The 15,332-nt window shown below is 35.1% G+C and overlaps 3 protein-coding genes across 4 annotated transcripts in view; 2 read left to right on the forward strand and 1 right to left on the reverse strand.

Moving 5' to 3' along the window:
* Positions 1 to 142, reverse strand: part of LOC104793921 (probable pre-mRNA-splicing factor ATP-dependent RNA helicase DEAH5) — a 1,944-nt gene extending 1,802 nt beyond the window's left edge. Inside the window, exon 1 of the mRNA XM_019246268.1 lies at positions 5 to 142. Within this exon, the coding sequence (XP_019101813.1) occupies positions 5 to 142 (138 nt within the window). The remainder of the gene's footprint in view (positions 1 to 4) is intronic.
* Positions 10,439 to 12,965, forward strand: LOC104790285 (inorganic phosphate transporter 2-1, chloroplastic). Of its 2 annotated transcripts, XM_010515998.2 has the most exons (4): positions 10,439 to 10,749; positions 10,829 to 11,583; positions 11,721 to 11,912; positions 11,999 to 12,965. In XM_010515998.2, the coding sequence occupies exons 1-4, from the start codon at positions 10,683 to 10,685 to the stop codon at positions 12,815 to 12,817; spliced, it is 1,833 nt and encodes a 610-aa protein (XP_010514300.1). In that variant the 5' UTR covers positions 10,439 to 10,682; the 3' UTR covers positions 12,818 to 12,965. The 2 variants fall into 2 exon arrangements, with proteins under 2 accessions (XP_010514300.1, XP_010514299.1); XM_010515997.2 differs by having other exon boundaries at positions 10,496 to 11,583.
* Positions 13,342 to 15,040, forward strand: LOC104790286. Its single transcript, XM_010515999.2, has 4 exons — positions 13,342 to 13,877; positions 14,103 to 14,255; positions 14,367 to 14,572; positions 14,648 to 15,040. Exons 1-4 carry the CDS (start codon positions 13,398 to 13,400, stop codon positions 14,856 to 14,858), a joined length of 1,050 nt encoding a protein of 349 aa, XP_010514301.1. The 5' UTR covers positions 13,342 to 13,397; the 3' UTR covers positions 14,859 to 15,040.

Raw genomic sequence — 15,332 nt, forward strand, 5'->3', positions numbered from 1 at the left:
CTACAGTATCGGAGTGACGACCGAGATCGATGATGAACTCTGCCAAAACTTTCTCCGCAGATCCTAGATGCGTTTCTAACTCGTTGCAGACATTGGATACGAGAGAGAGGTGATTCAATTTGCTAAGCTCTTCTTTCTCCATTGCCGAAATCGAAAGCAATCACAATGAGAATCGAAGAAGGCGAACTGGTTTCTGGATAAATCGATTTTTAGGGTTTATTTGTTAAATAGTCTATTTGACAACAAAAAAAAAAAAAAAAAAAAAAAAAAAAAAAAAAAAAAAGGGAAATAGTCTTGAAACGCTGCGTTTCGAAAATTTGTAGCCGACTAAAGGAAAAAAAGAAACAGAAATTATAACATTTTCGTATTGTTTTATATTTGGGCCGATGCAAAACAACTTTTAAAAGTCAATGGGCTTTACTGTTACCTTTCAAGCAGATTATAATAAGCTATTGGGCATTGGCGAAAATAATAGTAATCTGATTATATGAGTGATGAAAATAATACGGTAGACCATGGATAAATTAATACTTTTTAAATTAATATTTACTATAAATTAATAAAATTTTCAGGTTCTAAGTTGGGCCGATGTAAAAAATGATACAATTCGATAAAATAATAAGATAATATTTTTTTTGAAATCCTATATAAAAATATAGTCCTATAAATATCATAAATTAATAATGATATAAACTAAATATATATATATATATATATATATTTAAAATATTTAGTAAAATATGACTATATTGTTGTTTGCTTATTCTTGAATTTGCATTCTTGTTTGAACTCATCTATAATATTTCTCATTGCATCAAAAAAACTTTTGTATTGTTTTCTCAAATTGCATCAAACAATTGTTGAGCATCCTAGACGCGATAGTTGCTTCCTTACATATAATTAGTTCTAAAAATACTGCAATATTTTCTTGGACTTCATCATGAAGGATAGTAACATCAATTGTATTTTAAACTCTGAACTTGATAATCTAGTAAACCACTAACATCCATCATATTAAGATAGCCAAAATTATAAATTAAGAAAATTTTATAAAAGTGTGAATAATAACAAAAGTATCTTATTTTTAATAAAAATGTTCAAAACTATGAAAATGAAAAAAAAATTGATAAATTAATATTTTATTATTTTATCGATAAATTAATAATTATTAATTTATCGATAAATTAAATCCTCTATAAATTAATAAAATTTCATGGTTCCAACTTTATTAATTTATAGAGGTTTTACTGTACTTAGATGTTATAAAATGGATAACTACCCATCACTTAGGATAATCATACTGAATTGTCAGTAAAAAAACTGACGCTCTCTCAGGGCGATACTAAAGTCGATTCATAGATCTCTGCTTCATCTCTTTTTTTGATTTTCTGGCCGGTGTCCGGCATCTCTGCCAGCTCCGTGCCTCTTTAGTTGTTTCATTTTTCGTTTCTTTGTATAGTTTTCTATTTTTCTGCAAAACCAAATCCTGAACCGCTTCATCTTCAACCGATCATCTTTGGCGGTGGTTTCTGTTGACCTCTGGTGGTGATCTGAAGATTGATTTGGCAATGAATTTGGATAATCTTGTGTTTCATACGGTGGATTGGCCTTTGTCAGTCTCTGGTGGTGTCGTTCTTTTCCTCTTAGTCGTGATGATGATTATGCTTAAGTTTGACCTAAAGATGATGGTTCATCAAGGTTTGGAACCATCAAATCTTAATTTGATCCAATCAGTTAGGATGAATCAAATACAATCACATTCACATTCGGTAAGAGTTGAGTTCTTTTGTGGTTGGAAACAATTTTGGTTCAGCCAACACTCTCCCATAGTGGGAACGATTTATTTATGGTTCGTTGGAGTGGATAGATCTTACAATTTCATCCAAATTGAGCATGTTATCTCCGTGAAGGGTTTTTTGACTCTCCATGATGCCGGAGATTCCCAAAACCATTTTGGTAAAGGGTTTCAATACAAACTTCTGACAACATGTTGGTGTATTGGTCGGCGAATATGGGATCCCGAGAAATCAAGTTTACAGAGAACCAACATATCAAAGGAAGAGAAGATACCACCATGTATTACTAAGCGGCAACGATGTGTAGGGTCCTACAAAAAACATGATCAAGATCATATTCAAGCAATATATCAATATATTCTTTTAATCAGAGTGATGCGAAAAGCATTTTGGAGTTTCATCTATAAGATGTTAGCCTTTTATGAGTATATGAAGAGGGGTCTTAACAGATTCTTTTTGTTGCCCGTAATGCTTCCGTCTGGCCAGCAGGGTTACTTTCACTTCTTCATCGAAATTATGTTCAATTTCCTTTATTTGTTTCAACAGTTGTATTTGAATGGTTTTTATGTATCATGTAAAACTTTGGTTATATAATATTATCGATTTGCCGTGTTAAAAAAAAAGTACCCATCACTAACAACCTATCTCTTTCTATTATTTTATTATTTACTTTTACTCTAAGTAATTTATGCTTATCTTGTTTTAGCTTGGGCACAAAGTTACCATAGTATATACATGAGATCATTGTTGTAATAGAGAACAACATAACAATAAGAGAGAAGAAGAAGTTATAACTTCATTAGTTTGCTTACCTCTCGTCACTCTCTTTCTATAATAGTAGTATATATTATTATACATACATTTACACATATACATATAATATAATTTTATTATATATTTTTGTTATGTTTTATAACACGTTATCGCATGATGTCTTTACAGCTGGAGCTTTTATGAGATAAGTAAATCTATATTATTTATATGTTTATAGAACATAAATATTATAGACATCGTGAAATTATGTCTTTTTGTGGATTGATCGTCATAAGTTGTAGGTGTTGCCTCTTTTACGATCAAATCTATAGCTAAATCATATCCGGATATATCGTTTGATATATGTTAGGCTCTGTCTCCTTCACGATCAAATAAAAACTTTGTTTTTTTGGATAGATAGATCGTTATATATGGTAGGCTTTGCCTCCTTTACGATCAAATATAAAGCTATACAATTTTGGATGGATCGTTTTATATGATAGGCTTTGCCTCTTTCCAAATCTAACAAAAGACTATGTCTTTCCCGGAAAGATCGTTAAAAATGGCAGGCTATGCCTCCTATATGATCAAATATAAAGGCTATATCATATTTGGATTGATCATATATAAAACTATATAATATTTTGACTGATCATATATAAAGCTATATAATATTTGAATTGATCATTTGATATGGTAGGCTTCGCCCCTCCTTTACGATCTAACAAAAGGCTATGTCATTTCCTGAAAGATCGGCTTTACCTTCTATATGATCAAATATAAAGACTATGTCATTTTCGGATTGATCGTTATACATATAGAGGTTCTGCCTCATTCATGATCAAATAAAAAGCTTTGTTTTTTCCGGATTGATCGTTATATATGATAGGCTCTGCCTACTCTACGATCAAAGAAAAGTTATGTCTATTAAATTCTTATATATAAGGCTATAACTCTTATTTTATTTTCTGAATTTATAGTTTGTTTATTCGTAAAGAATAATTATATGTGTTATATAAGATTTAAAGACAAGAAAATGTCTTTATAATCAAAAATATATTTCTCTTATGAGAATATATAAAGCATGTGTACATATATTTTATACAATGCAAAAGTAATTGGAAGGTCTAGATGAGCTAGTCACTCGACTTTCAAAGACATCAAATTCATAACTATCGATGTCTACTATTCTCCGAAGTCTCAAACAAAACTCATGGAGTTTCAAAGACACTTTGTCTTGATAAAATTATTATGTTAAGACTATAAATAAATATGGTATTGCAAGATCGGCCATATTGGAGACACGCATGTATATGATTATATCATGCAAAAACAACGACGACAAAATAATAGTAAATATGTAATTCTTTTATGCTTCAAGTATAACATTACCGGTCAAGCTATCCCGGTCAATCAATGATATTAAAAAGTGAAAATACACCAGTTTGACTCAAATTTGGCAATTAATTGCTAGATTAACACTCCATCCTATCTCATTACTAAAATGACACAAATTTTATGTAAAAAGACTAAAAACCCTCCAAATATTTTTTTTAACTTTTTAAAAGAAAAAAAATCGAAACAACAAAAAAATATAATGTATAAAAATATAATTTAAAAATACAATGTTTACATCTATGATTTAAAATATGATTTAAAAATAAAAAATAAAAAATATGATTTCAAAATATAATGTATAAAAAAATATTCAAAAATTTTGTTTTTCTATAATTCTGAAATAACTGTAAAAATAAATCTGCCAGACATTATATAAAACTTACCATATATTATGAAAATATGTTGTGTCTATATAAATAAGTTTGTCGTGAAAAATAAATCTGCCACTAATTATAAATCTGTCGTAATTATCATTAAAAAAATTTGGCATCCTAAAAAAGTCTGTCATACTAAATCTGTCATGTAAAAATAAATCTGTTGTGCAAAAACAAATCTGTCGTATAATAACAAATCTGTCACAACTAGTCGACAGACTTTTGAAAATATTTTGACTTTTTTTTAAAAAAATGCTCGGAGGGTAAACTTGACTTTGTTTTTTTATTAACAAAGCACAAAAGGGTATTTTAGGTAAAAAAAATAACTCATCTAACCCTCACATTTTATGAGTTAGTTTAGTAATTAACCTCTTAATTTGGGTCAATCTAGTTTTTTTCTCTATTAAAAATCATTGAGAATTTGTTCAGATGAACAAACGTACTTTCAAAAGTATTGGATATACCCGTTCATATTTCATGAGGTTATAAGCATTGCACTTCATTCATATTTCAGGTAACATCTAATTTATGTTGAATTTATTGAAGTTTATTTAAATTCATTTAAATTTCTATTTATTGTTTATGGAGTCTATGGTTATATACCTCCTCCTTAATTTTGTAGAGGGTTATGCCTCCAGAATCATATAGTGTTGGCCCATTCACCATCCCTTTGGATTAAAAGCTCATTGTATATATATATATAATGGTATGATTTCCTTAATAAATCCCCATATCAAACCCCAAATATAACCGATCTAAAAATAAGATTCGGTCAAAGATGAATGGACATAAAGTTCATCATCTTGAGAGGGGGTAATACTAATCTCACATCTTATAAGGATCTAAGATAATAGACATAACCGAAATCAGTATGTTGTTGATCCTAAAGTGGGATTCAGTAAGAGATGAATGAACTCCAAGAGTTATGTCTATTATCTTAATTAGATCGTACTAAATCCCACTTTAGGATCAACAACATACATATGATAATAGACATAACCGAAATCGTTATGTTGTTGATCGAAATCCAAGAGTTATGACTATTATCTTAGATCGTCATGACTTAGAGGGAGTATTGAACTTATGTTTTAGAGGATTTGGTGGGATTTTAATATTTTAGAATTTTGCAAGATTTGAGTATGATTTTAGAAGATTTAAGTAATTTGTTAGAATTTTTATATTAAGAAAATGAAAATGAAATGACAATCTGTGAGATTTTGACAGATTTTGTGAGTGATTTTAGAATGTTTCAAAACACACCATCATCTTTGTTTTTAACATTATTGATCATCTGCGGAGATAGAGTGATATCTTCCGGTAGACACTGCTGATTGAGACGAGGTCGGCCTCATTAGAACGATAAGCCTTGGGGCTTCAAATTTATATGCATACCAGCTCTGGATTTCTTCTAGATCGGTGGCAAACTGCTCTCCAAGTCGTAACGGCAAGCTGATAGTTAGGGTTTTGAACAGGATGTGTTTGTTTCGGAGATAGGGTGATATCCTTCGGTAGATACGTCGGTTTGAGTTGAGGTCGGCCTTTCTGGAAAGATGACTCCAAGATCTATCCGTGGATAGGTTATACATAATCTGATTCATAGTGTTTTGTGCGGAAATCGATTTTGAAGCTGACTGATGCGATAAAGACGAATCTGTGTTTCAACAGATTGAGTACGCTGCAGAGAGACGGCGATATCTCTCGGCTGACAGGTCCGATCAACATCAAAATGGGTTCTATAGAAAGATGATTCTCGGGGCGATCTATGAGTAGGTTACTCAAAACCTGGTTCGTCGTACTCAGCTGGGAAATCGATCCCGAGGCGGGCTGGTCGAAAACAGACAGATCTGTCTTTGAAGGATAGAGTATGTTGCAGAGAAACTGCGATATCTCTCATAAGGGAGCTCGGATTGAAACAAAATTTGGTTCTACGGAAAGCTGGTTTCCGGGGCAATCCATTGATGGGTTATTTGTCTTCCAGTTCGTCGGGAGCTGCCAGGAATTCGCCTTGCAAAAAGGCGGTTTGGATAGTTGAATTTGATTTTCTGGTTTGTCTTAGCTTTAGTAATAGAGAGAGAAAAACGTAGAACTCTTGGTGATGACCAGTTGCAGGATCGTTAATTAGGCTAATTTAGGTGATGACCAGTTGCAGGATTGTTACTTAGACTAACCCGTGCTATAGCCAGTTGCACGAACAAAGCTTTTAAGAATTTTAGAAATCCTTCAAAATTCCATCTTAAAGGGTGTGATTTTATAAGTCACATTTTTCAATTAAAAAACAAAAATAGTCTCTTAAAATCATTCAATGTAGCTCTTTTAAAAAAAATTGTGATATTTTGAATAACAGTAGATTTTAGGTAAGTTTTACAAATTATGGATTGAATAACAAGAGATTGTGAATCATTTTAAATGATTTTACATAAATGTCAAGTTCAATAATATAAGATTTCAAAAGGTTTTTAAAAATCATCAATTGAATAACAAGTGATTTTGAAAATACCTTAAAATCTTCTAAAATATAAGTTGAATACCCCCTCTTATACAAATATTTAGCTTTTCTATTTATGGTTTATTAAAATGATATCATTTGTCTATACTACTCTCTAAATTGTTACTAAGAAAATAGAGAGTGGAGGGCAAACTGGTAGACATAATTTTAATCATATAAATTATAATAGATAAATTCTATTACAATTACGATATATTCTATAAATAATAGAGAATTATGCATTCTCAAGAACATTGAGTCAATACTGGCCGTAACGGTAAACATTGAGTCAATACCGGCCAGAAAAGTAAACATTGAGTTAATACGGGCAGTACGGTAGACATCGAGCCAATACAAGCCATAATGGTAAGCATCAAGCCGATACGGGCCGACACAACAATTAACAGGCCAATACGAGCTGTAACGACAAACAACGAGTCAATACGGGCTGTAATTAGACTTTGTGACCGACTCTGATTTGCTACGACATTATCAAGAAAATACTTGACTCAATCTCGTGGAGAGAATATTTGGAACAACCTTATCTCATGAAGAGGCGGTTACTCAAACCCAAATCCCATGACGGTTAGGGTAAAGAGATTTCCCTATAAATATGAAACGATTTCGACATGATATAACTCGAAATCGAGAGCAAAACATGAGACCACATAACTCAATTCCAAAACTTTGCTAGGGTTCGTGGATTGACTCGTTTTGCCTTAAACTCTTGTATTTAAGCTCGATACTTTGATCAATAAAAACGACCATTCAATATCTATTTCTTGTTTCTGTAATCTCTAAACGAATTGATTACTTTTGTCCAAACAATAATTAGTAAATTTTTTTTTGCTAACTTATTATAATTTTTAAATTGAAGTCCAGAACTTTGGATATGATGCCAAAAACAAAATATATATATATATATATATACATATATTATGGATATATTATTCATATATATACTTTTTTTTGTATTTAACTATTCAAGTTAACGATCATTATTTAACATACTGTTTTATTATTTTCTCTACAGCTTATTCATCTCATTCGGTTTATTCTGCCCATCAATATGTAATCGGAAGAGGACTTTTCCAGGGACTCGTCTTCTTTGCTTCCTCTTTAGATCAGAGATTACCAAATACTTAAAGATATTGTCTCACTACAGATTGAGAAAAAAAAAAAGAATTACGATCAGTTTTAATAAACTAACTAAACTGACCTCATGTAAGCTCTTTTACAACCAATTAGACCAACACCTTCGGCTACCTCTCTCTTTTTATGGTGAAAGCATCCACTTAACTGTACAAGTCATGTCCTGTGACTATAACATAAGATGCTTAAGCAGACTTGTGACCATTTCTATATCAAGACGGGGGGAGTACAGAGAATGAATGAACTCTAATTCAAAAGACTACAAGCATTAGCAACAACAATAACACCAAACATATTGGGAAAAAAAACTGTATCATTTCTATAAAGGCATTTTCAAAGTAACAAGTATAAATCATGGTCTGTTAGCATTAAACAACAAGATTCAGAATTTGGGTTGGATAAACACGATTCAGCAATCACAACATATATAACAACATCCAAAGACATTCAAAAACAAAAAAAAAATCCCCGATTTCTCTCTAATCAAACCCTAAACAAAAAGCAGTTCCAACAACACACGAACAAGATACAAAGCAAAAAGAGGAATTCAATCTTAAGACAATCCTTAAATACAACTTTGCAAATGTTCACCGGCTCAGTTAAAAGTTAGGAAAACTCATCCATATGATCAAATCAAAGAGGGGTTTTGTCGACAATGCTTAATGTTTTCAGGTACAAAACAGTAAACAGAGAAACCACAAACAATACTTATGTACTTTTTATAGATGATCTCAGCCTAATCCCAAAGTTGCTACCTTTTCAATCTTAAAGGCCAAATTCTTTGGACAATACAAACTGAATTATTCAGGAATAAGAGACGATTGACTAAATTAATCTCTTTAAATATGAAAATTCTGGAGAATTTAACTTCACAAAAATTCTGAATTAGTGAATAACAACACCAGATTCGTTTGAAACACACATAAAAAAAAAAGGAACCTTTACTAGAATTCTCCAACACCAGCTCTGCAAAAAGGGGAATTCAATCTTAAGACAATCCTTGTCGGAGAGCTTTCGCGGTCGGAGCATTCGAGAAATACAGGGAGAGAGAGAGAGAGATGAGACGGAAGCGAACAAAAAAAGGAGAGAGGAAGAAGAGAAAAAAAAATCGCCAACCAGTATTGACCACGTCGACGCCTCTTAAAGATTCTTAAACCTCTTAATTAAGAGGTACTTCTTACCAATATTATGATTTTTGATTTAATTTTAAATCTGACAAAATCTAAGAATTTGACGTAAGAGGTCCCGATAAAGATGGTCTTAATCACCATTTACAGCCTATGGTTGAAGGTCTAGGGTTTTATCAATTTTCATTTTCAGGACTATGCCATTTGTTTTATTTATGTTATGTTTTCGCTCTAAAACAAATCTTTTGAAAATGGTGATTGTTGACTACTACATTATATTCATGAATATGAAACGGATGAAGGAACTTTTCGTTTTCTACTAATCTAAAAAGCAAGCTTGAAAGACCAATCAATTTACACCAACATTGGTCTCAAGTTACACCAAATAACCCTCAAGTTAACTCTCGAGCAATTTCTAATTATCATATTAATTTCTAACTTGTTATCTTTTTCTTGTAGGTGTTCTAGTTGTTGAAACAGCAAATTCTAAGTAGATAACAAGGATGTCACCACTAATAACAAGACTATAATCAATATGTTTGGGGAAACAAATCAGCTTAAAAAAAAGAATTAAGTAAAATATCAAAGGATCCGCAAAGAGTTGTTGATCAAAGGAGCCTAATAAGAATTGGACCTATTTCGTCGACATGCATTCGCCATTAGGGCGTCCAAACAGTTCTTTTATTTATAAGAAACACAAGTTTTGTAAAAAGTAAAAACCAAATTGATTGTTCAAAAAAAAACCAAAGTAAACAGGATTCCCAAAGGATTCCTTAAATGAGAGAATATTGATCTAAGTAATGTTTTTAAGTTTTTTTCTAACGAAAAAAAGAAGAATGTCATAACTGAAGAAGGTATCACCTAACCAACCAGTTTCACCTACCTTAATAAACACATGAAGAAATCGAGCTTTTGGTCAAGTGTATGTTTTATTATAACTCATAAGTCATAACTAAGAGTTTTGGTAAAAAAAAAAATATATTGTACGGGTTACAAATCTTATGTGTATATGATCCGATCATTATCGTTTAAAGTATTATATGAAGAGCAATATAATTCTACAAAAACTAGAGATTGTCTCAGTATTATAAAAACAAATCTATAATATCATTAAATCATACCCTCTTTGTTTCATTCTAAAAATTATTTTGACAAATTTCACACATATTATATAAATCATTTAAATCATACAAACAATGTTTTATAAGACTTAAAATTAAAACAATTTGAGTCAAGCAAGCTGATTTTTAAAATCTAATTCCCAGCAAAGATAGAAAAAGATCTTAGGAATTGCATCTAATTCTCTTCTTTGACTACACATCCAAAGAACAAAATTCCCAAATCTTTTCTTCACTCGTCTTTTACAAGTGGGCATTTGTGAGGCCCAACCAGACAGCCCCTCTCTCTCTCTTTTAATTTTTTTTTGTCAAGCTCCCTCTCTCTCTATTACTCAACATTCCACAAGAACCACACAAGTTCAAAAGTCTCACTCTTTAGGCAAGAAACATCCAAACACAATCCTCTCACCTCCACCTCACATTCCCCGGTGCCACCAACACTTACCCTTTCTCGCCTCTCCTGAAATCAAAATCCCATTATGCAAATCCATTTTCATCATCATCACCATCTTCATTCTCATCATCCATGGCCCATATCCCATCTATGTAGATTCTCATCTCTTTACCTTCATCTCATGTTCTTCTCCTGATTCTCAAACAATCTATACTCTCTTCTCCTTTTCAGTCATGACTCTTCCTTATCGTTTCTCTTCCGTTAGAAACCACTCGCTGCTACTTAAGACTTCTCCTCATCTCTGCACACCCAGATCAGCTCTCGGTTGTTTCTCTCCCAAGGAATCTCCTTTATTCAAGAAGAACACTGCCCGATTCCTTTCTCCTCAGAAACACACTTCCCTGCCTCTGAAACTCGTCTGTCCTTTAGCTAGTTTCTCTTCTTATGCAGATTCTGAGGGAGATGAGCAACACCATGCTGATCAACCGATACAGAACTCTCACGAATCTTCTACCGATTCAAGCGGATCCGATGGGAAAGGTAATGCAGAAGCAACTGGAGACTTCTCTGGAATGGCTCAAGCCTTTCACATTTCGTCCACCACAGCCAGGGCAATCTCCATAGTCATTGCCTTTTCTGCTCTCTGCCTTCCACTATTCATGAAGTCCCTGGGACAAGGACTGGCTCTCAAGACCAAGCTCCTCTCTTACGCAACACTGCTCTTTGGTTTCTACATGGCCTGGAACATCGGAGCTAATGATGTCGCCAATGCTATGGGAACTTCTGTTGGATCCGGAGCCCTGACAATCCGACAGGCTGTGATGACGGCTGCAGTTCTTGAATTCTCAGGTGCCCTTTTGATGGGAACTCACGTGACGAGCACGATGCAGAAAGGGATTATCATGGCTAATGTGTTCCAAGGGAAAGATATGTTGCTCTTTGCTGGTCTCCTCTCTTCACTGGCTGCAGCTGGAACTTGGTTACAGGTTCCAACTTATCTTTTGCTTCTTCTAGTTTCATGACAGGATTTAGTAAAGTTAGAACCTTTTTAGGATGGCATTTACAAATGATACAAGTACAGAACCTAATTGAGATCACGGTTGCGTAATTGTGAATTTAACAGGTGGCTTCTTACTATGGATGGCCAGTGTCGACAACTCACTGTATTGTCGGATCAATGGTTGGGTTTGGCCTTGTCTATGGAGGAGCTGGTGCTGTTTTCTGGAGTTCTCTAGCTAAAGTGGCTTCATCTTGGGTTATCTCTCCTCTATTAGGAGCCCTTGTCTCCTTCCTTGTCTACAAATGCATCAGGAGAGTAAGTAAAACAAATGAAGAAACTAACTTTCAACTTCTGATAAATCACTGAAGTCATCATACTCAGGCTTCTTTTGTTGTGTGTAGTTTGTTTACAGTGCACCAAACCCGGGACAAGCGGCTGCTGCAGCCGCTCCTGTCGCTGTATTCGTAGGTGTGGCTAGTATCTCCTCAGTCGCATTGCCTCTAAGTAAGATTTTTCCAATAGCATTATCACAAGCCTTAGCCTGTGGAGTAGCAGGAGCCATAGTCTTTGACAGAATCATCAGGAAACAGCTCGGTCACCTCCTAGCTAAAACCAAATCACCAGAAACATCCCCAAACCAGCCCAAAGCAATCGGTTTCCTCTCCGATATCGCAGGACCAACAGGTACACAGCTGGAGATAGTCTACGGAATCTTCGGCTATATGCAAGTCCTCTCCGCTTGCTTCATGTCCTTCGCTCACGGAGGCAACGACGTATCCAACGCAATCGGACCATTAGCCGCCGCATTAAGCATCCTCCAAAACGGAGCAGCTGCAGGAGGAGCTGAGATCGTGATCCCCATGGATGTTCTTGCTTGGGGAGGATTCGGAATCGTTGCTGGTCTCACAATGTGGGGATACAGAGTGATTGCAACGATAGGTAAGAAGATCACTGAGCTTACACCGACAAGAGGATTCGCGGCGGAGTTCGCCGCTGCGTCGGTGGTTTTGTTTGCTTCAAAGTTAGGGCTTCCGATATCGGCGACACATACGCTTGTTGGAGCTGTGATGGGTGTTGGATTCGCTAGAGGGCTTAATAGTGTGAGAGCTGAGACTGTGAGAGAGATCGTTGCTTCGTGGCTAGTTACTATTCCCGTTGGTGCTACACTCGCCGTCATCTACACTTGGATCTTCACCAAGATCTTAGCTTTCGTGTTGTGAGTTTCTGATTTTATCAGTTTTTTTTTTTTTGGTTTTGTGATACGAAGAACATGAAATTGATCTTCTTCTATGTTGGCTTGAATGATTCGGATTTGATAAACCCTAAAGTTATGATCTTTCGATTCAAAAATCTGATTTTTTTCACCTATCGGTGAAGTATGTATCATCTCCATTCTCAAAGCTTGAAGCTTTCTTGTTCAGTGTTCGTCTTGACGTCCGAGTAAACTCAAATCAAAGTGGGTGACGTTTGTTTCCTACAAAAACGTCTTGGTGTTTGTAAACTAATCTTAAAACGTCATAACTATTCCAAACGACGACGTTTCTTCCGGAGAAGTAAACGTGAGACGCGCGCATCTCTTGCTTTTCGTACACGCGTCCTCGAAGAAAGCTTGACATGATTTGCTTCTTAAAACACGAAACTACCCTTACACGCATCGTCAGTGTCAGAGATCTCAAATCAGAAAATCGAGGGTATTTGAGTAAAATCAATTATTAGAAATATCTATCTCTCTCACACCTTCTAAGCTAATCTCTTCAGCTTCTCTGGTTCTTACTTCTTCCTTCGATTGTGGTGGCTCTCATGGCGGCGGTTATCGGAAACGTGGCGTTGGTACTTGACGTTAACTCTCACCGTACGGTAGTAACTGATCGGAGGATTCGTTTAACGGTGGTTGACGTCGTTCTGAATCTACAAAAGAGAGATCATTCGCACAGTCACGTTTCTCACTACGCGGCGGCTCTCTCTTCCAATAAGCCTCTCGAATCTGACGGAGAGGCTAGGAATCGCCGGTTTTTGGCTCGCGGCAAGGCGAATTCCAGGGCTAACGCCGTCGATTTCGACGACGCGGGATCTAACGACGAGGACGGTGGTGGTGACGGCAAGGAGAATGACGAGGAGAAAGCTAACGATAAAGAGAAGGAGATGAAGAGTAGAGTAAAGGAGTATCAGGATATGAAGGAGCTTGAGAGGAAAGCAGAGGAGTTACAGTATAAGATTGATGAAGAAGGAGACGATTCAGAGGAGAAGAAGAGGATGAGAGTTAAACGAGAGCTCGAGAAGGTTCGTTTTGTTTCGATTGAACTGAGACAATACTTTGAACATTTCACATTCGTATTAGCTCATATTCTCTTGGAAAGGAATGTGTAGTTTTTGGCCTTAGCAACACTCTTAGATTGGTTTAGCTTATCTTAGTGTTACTGATGTGAGGATTCAACTTCGAATTGGCTAAGTTACTGATGAAATGTTAAGAGTTGATGTGCTTATGGAAGAGATTGGTGAGAGCAGGTAGCACAGGAGCAAGCAGAGAGGAGAAAAACTGCGGAATTGATGTTTGAATTGGGTCAAAAGGCTTACGGTAAAGGCATGTATGGACGAGCAATCGAGTTTCTTGAAGGAGCTCTTACGATTATCCCACGGCCAACACTCTTTGGTGGTGAGGTTGGTTGAAAATAACACCAGTTTTTAGGTACTTGTTGTCTTTTGGTTTTTTGGAATTTGGTGTGATTGCTAATGTTCTCTGGTTGGGGGGGGATTGATTGATTTGGCCAGATTCAAATTTGGTTAGCTATGGCATATGAGGCTAATAATCGCCACGCTGATTGCATTGATCTTTATCAGCAATTAGAGAAGAAACACCCGAGTCCTGGTATCCGTCGTCAAGCTTCTGAGCTTCGGTATATCTTGCAAGCTCCTAAGCTTAAGATATCTCAGGAGGAAATGGTTACTATTCCCATGATTGGTTCAAGTTACGACAGGTAAAAGCAATTGACTTCTCATGGATAGTGAATGTATTGACATCACTTGAAATGGTCATTGTGTTGTGTGCACAGCTATGCAGTGACATGGACTGACAAAGACAGGGATAAGGAGCGGCGAATGAATGAGTCGACTACGAATCAGCTCAACTCGAGCCAAGACGACTTTCTAGGGAAGCTCTTGGTTTGGCGACCGGTGGTTGGTATGGAGAAGAACCGAGTCTTTTGGCTTGCTTTGACACTGTGGTTCGGTTTGGTTGGAGCAGCACTCATCTTACAAAGATAAGTTGAAGACATGAAGAAACGTTTTTCATCTCTCTTTCAATTATGGTTTGGTTACCGTTTCTTCTACATTGTCTTGAAATTATATTTGATTTCATGTATAAATTTGTAAGCAGACGAAATCGTATTTCATTGTATATAAAGTATTTGACGGAAATATATATAACGTTGTATACTTGATTTGTATGTGTTATATCTCTTCATAGTTACATTCATCTTCTTACTACCTAAATTGGTTGTTTTAACATCTCGTTGAACATAGTCATACTTGATAACAGGTAAATCTCAAACTACCAAAATTGGGAAACTATCTTGTTCGAGTGTGGTGGATGAGCACCTCAAAAAGTTCAAAACCTTTCCTCTATGAAAGACCACAAGTCACAACATGTAATTAATATAACAAGAGGAAGCAAAGTGATGGAAACAATCTTAAGCTAAGCTAAAAAATATGGAAATGGCATTGTCCAGACACTGGTGT

Source organism: Camelina sativa, chromosome 6 (genome assembly GCF_000633955.1).
Source record: "Camelina sativa cultivar DH55 chromosome 6, Cs, whole genome shotgun sequence".
In the NCBI taxonomy this organism is placed as follows: Eukaryota; Viridiplantae; Streptophyta; class Magnoliopsida; order Brassicales; family Brassicaceae; genus Camelina; species Camelina sativa.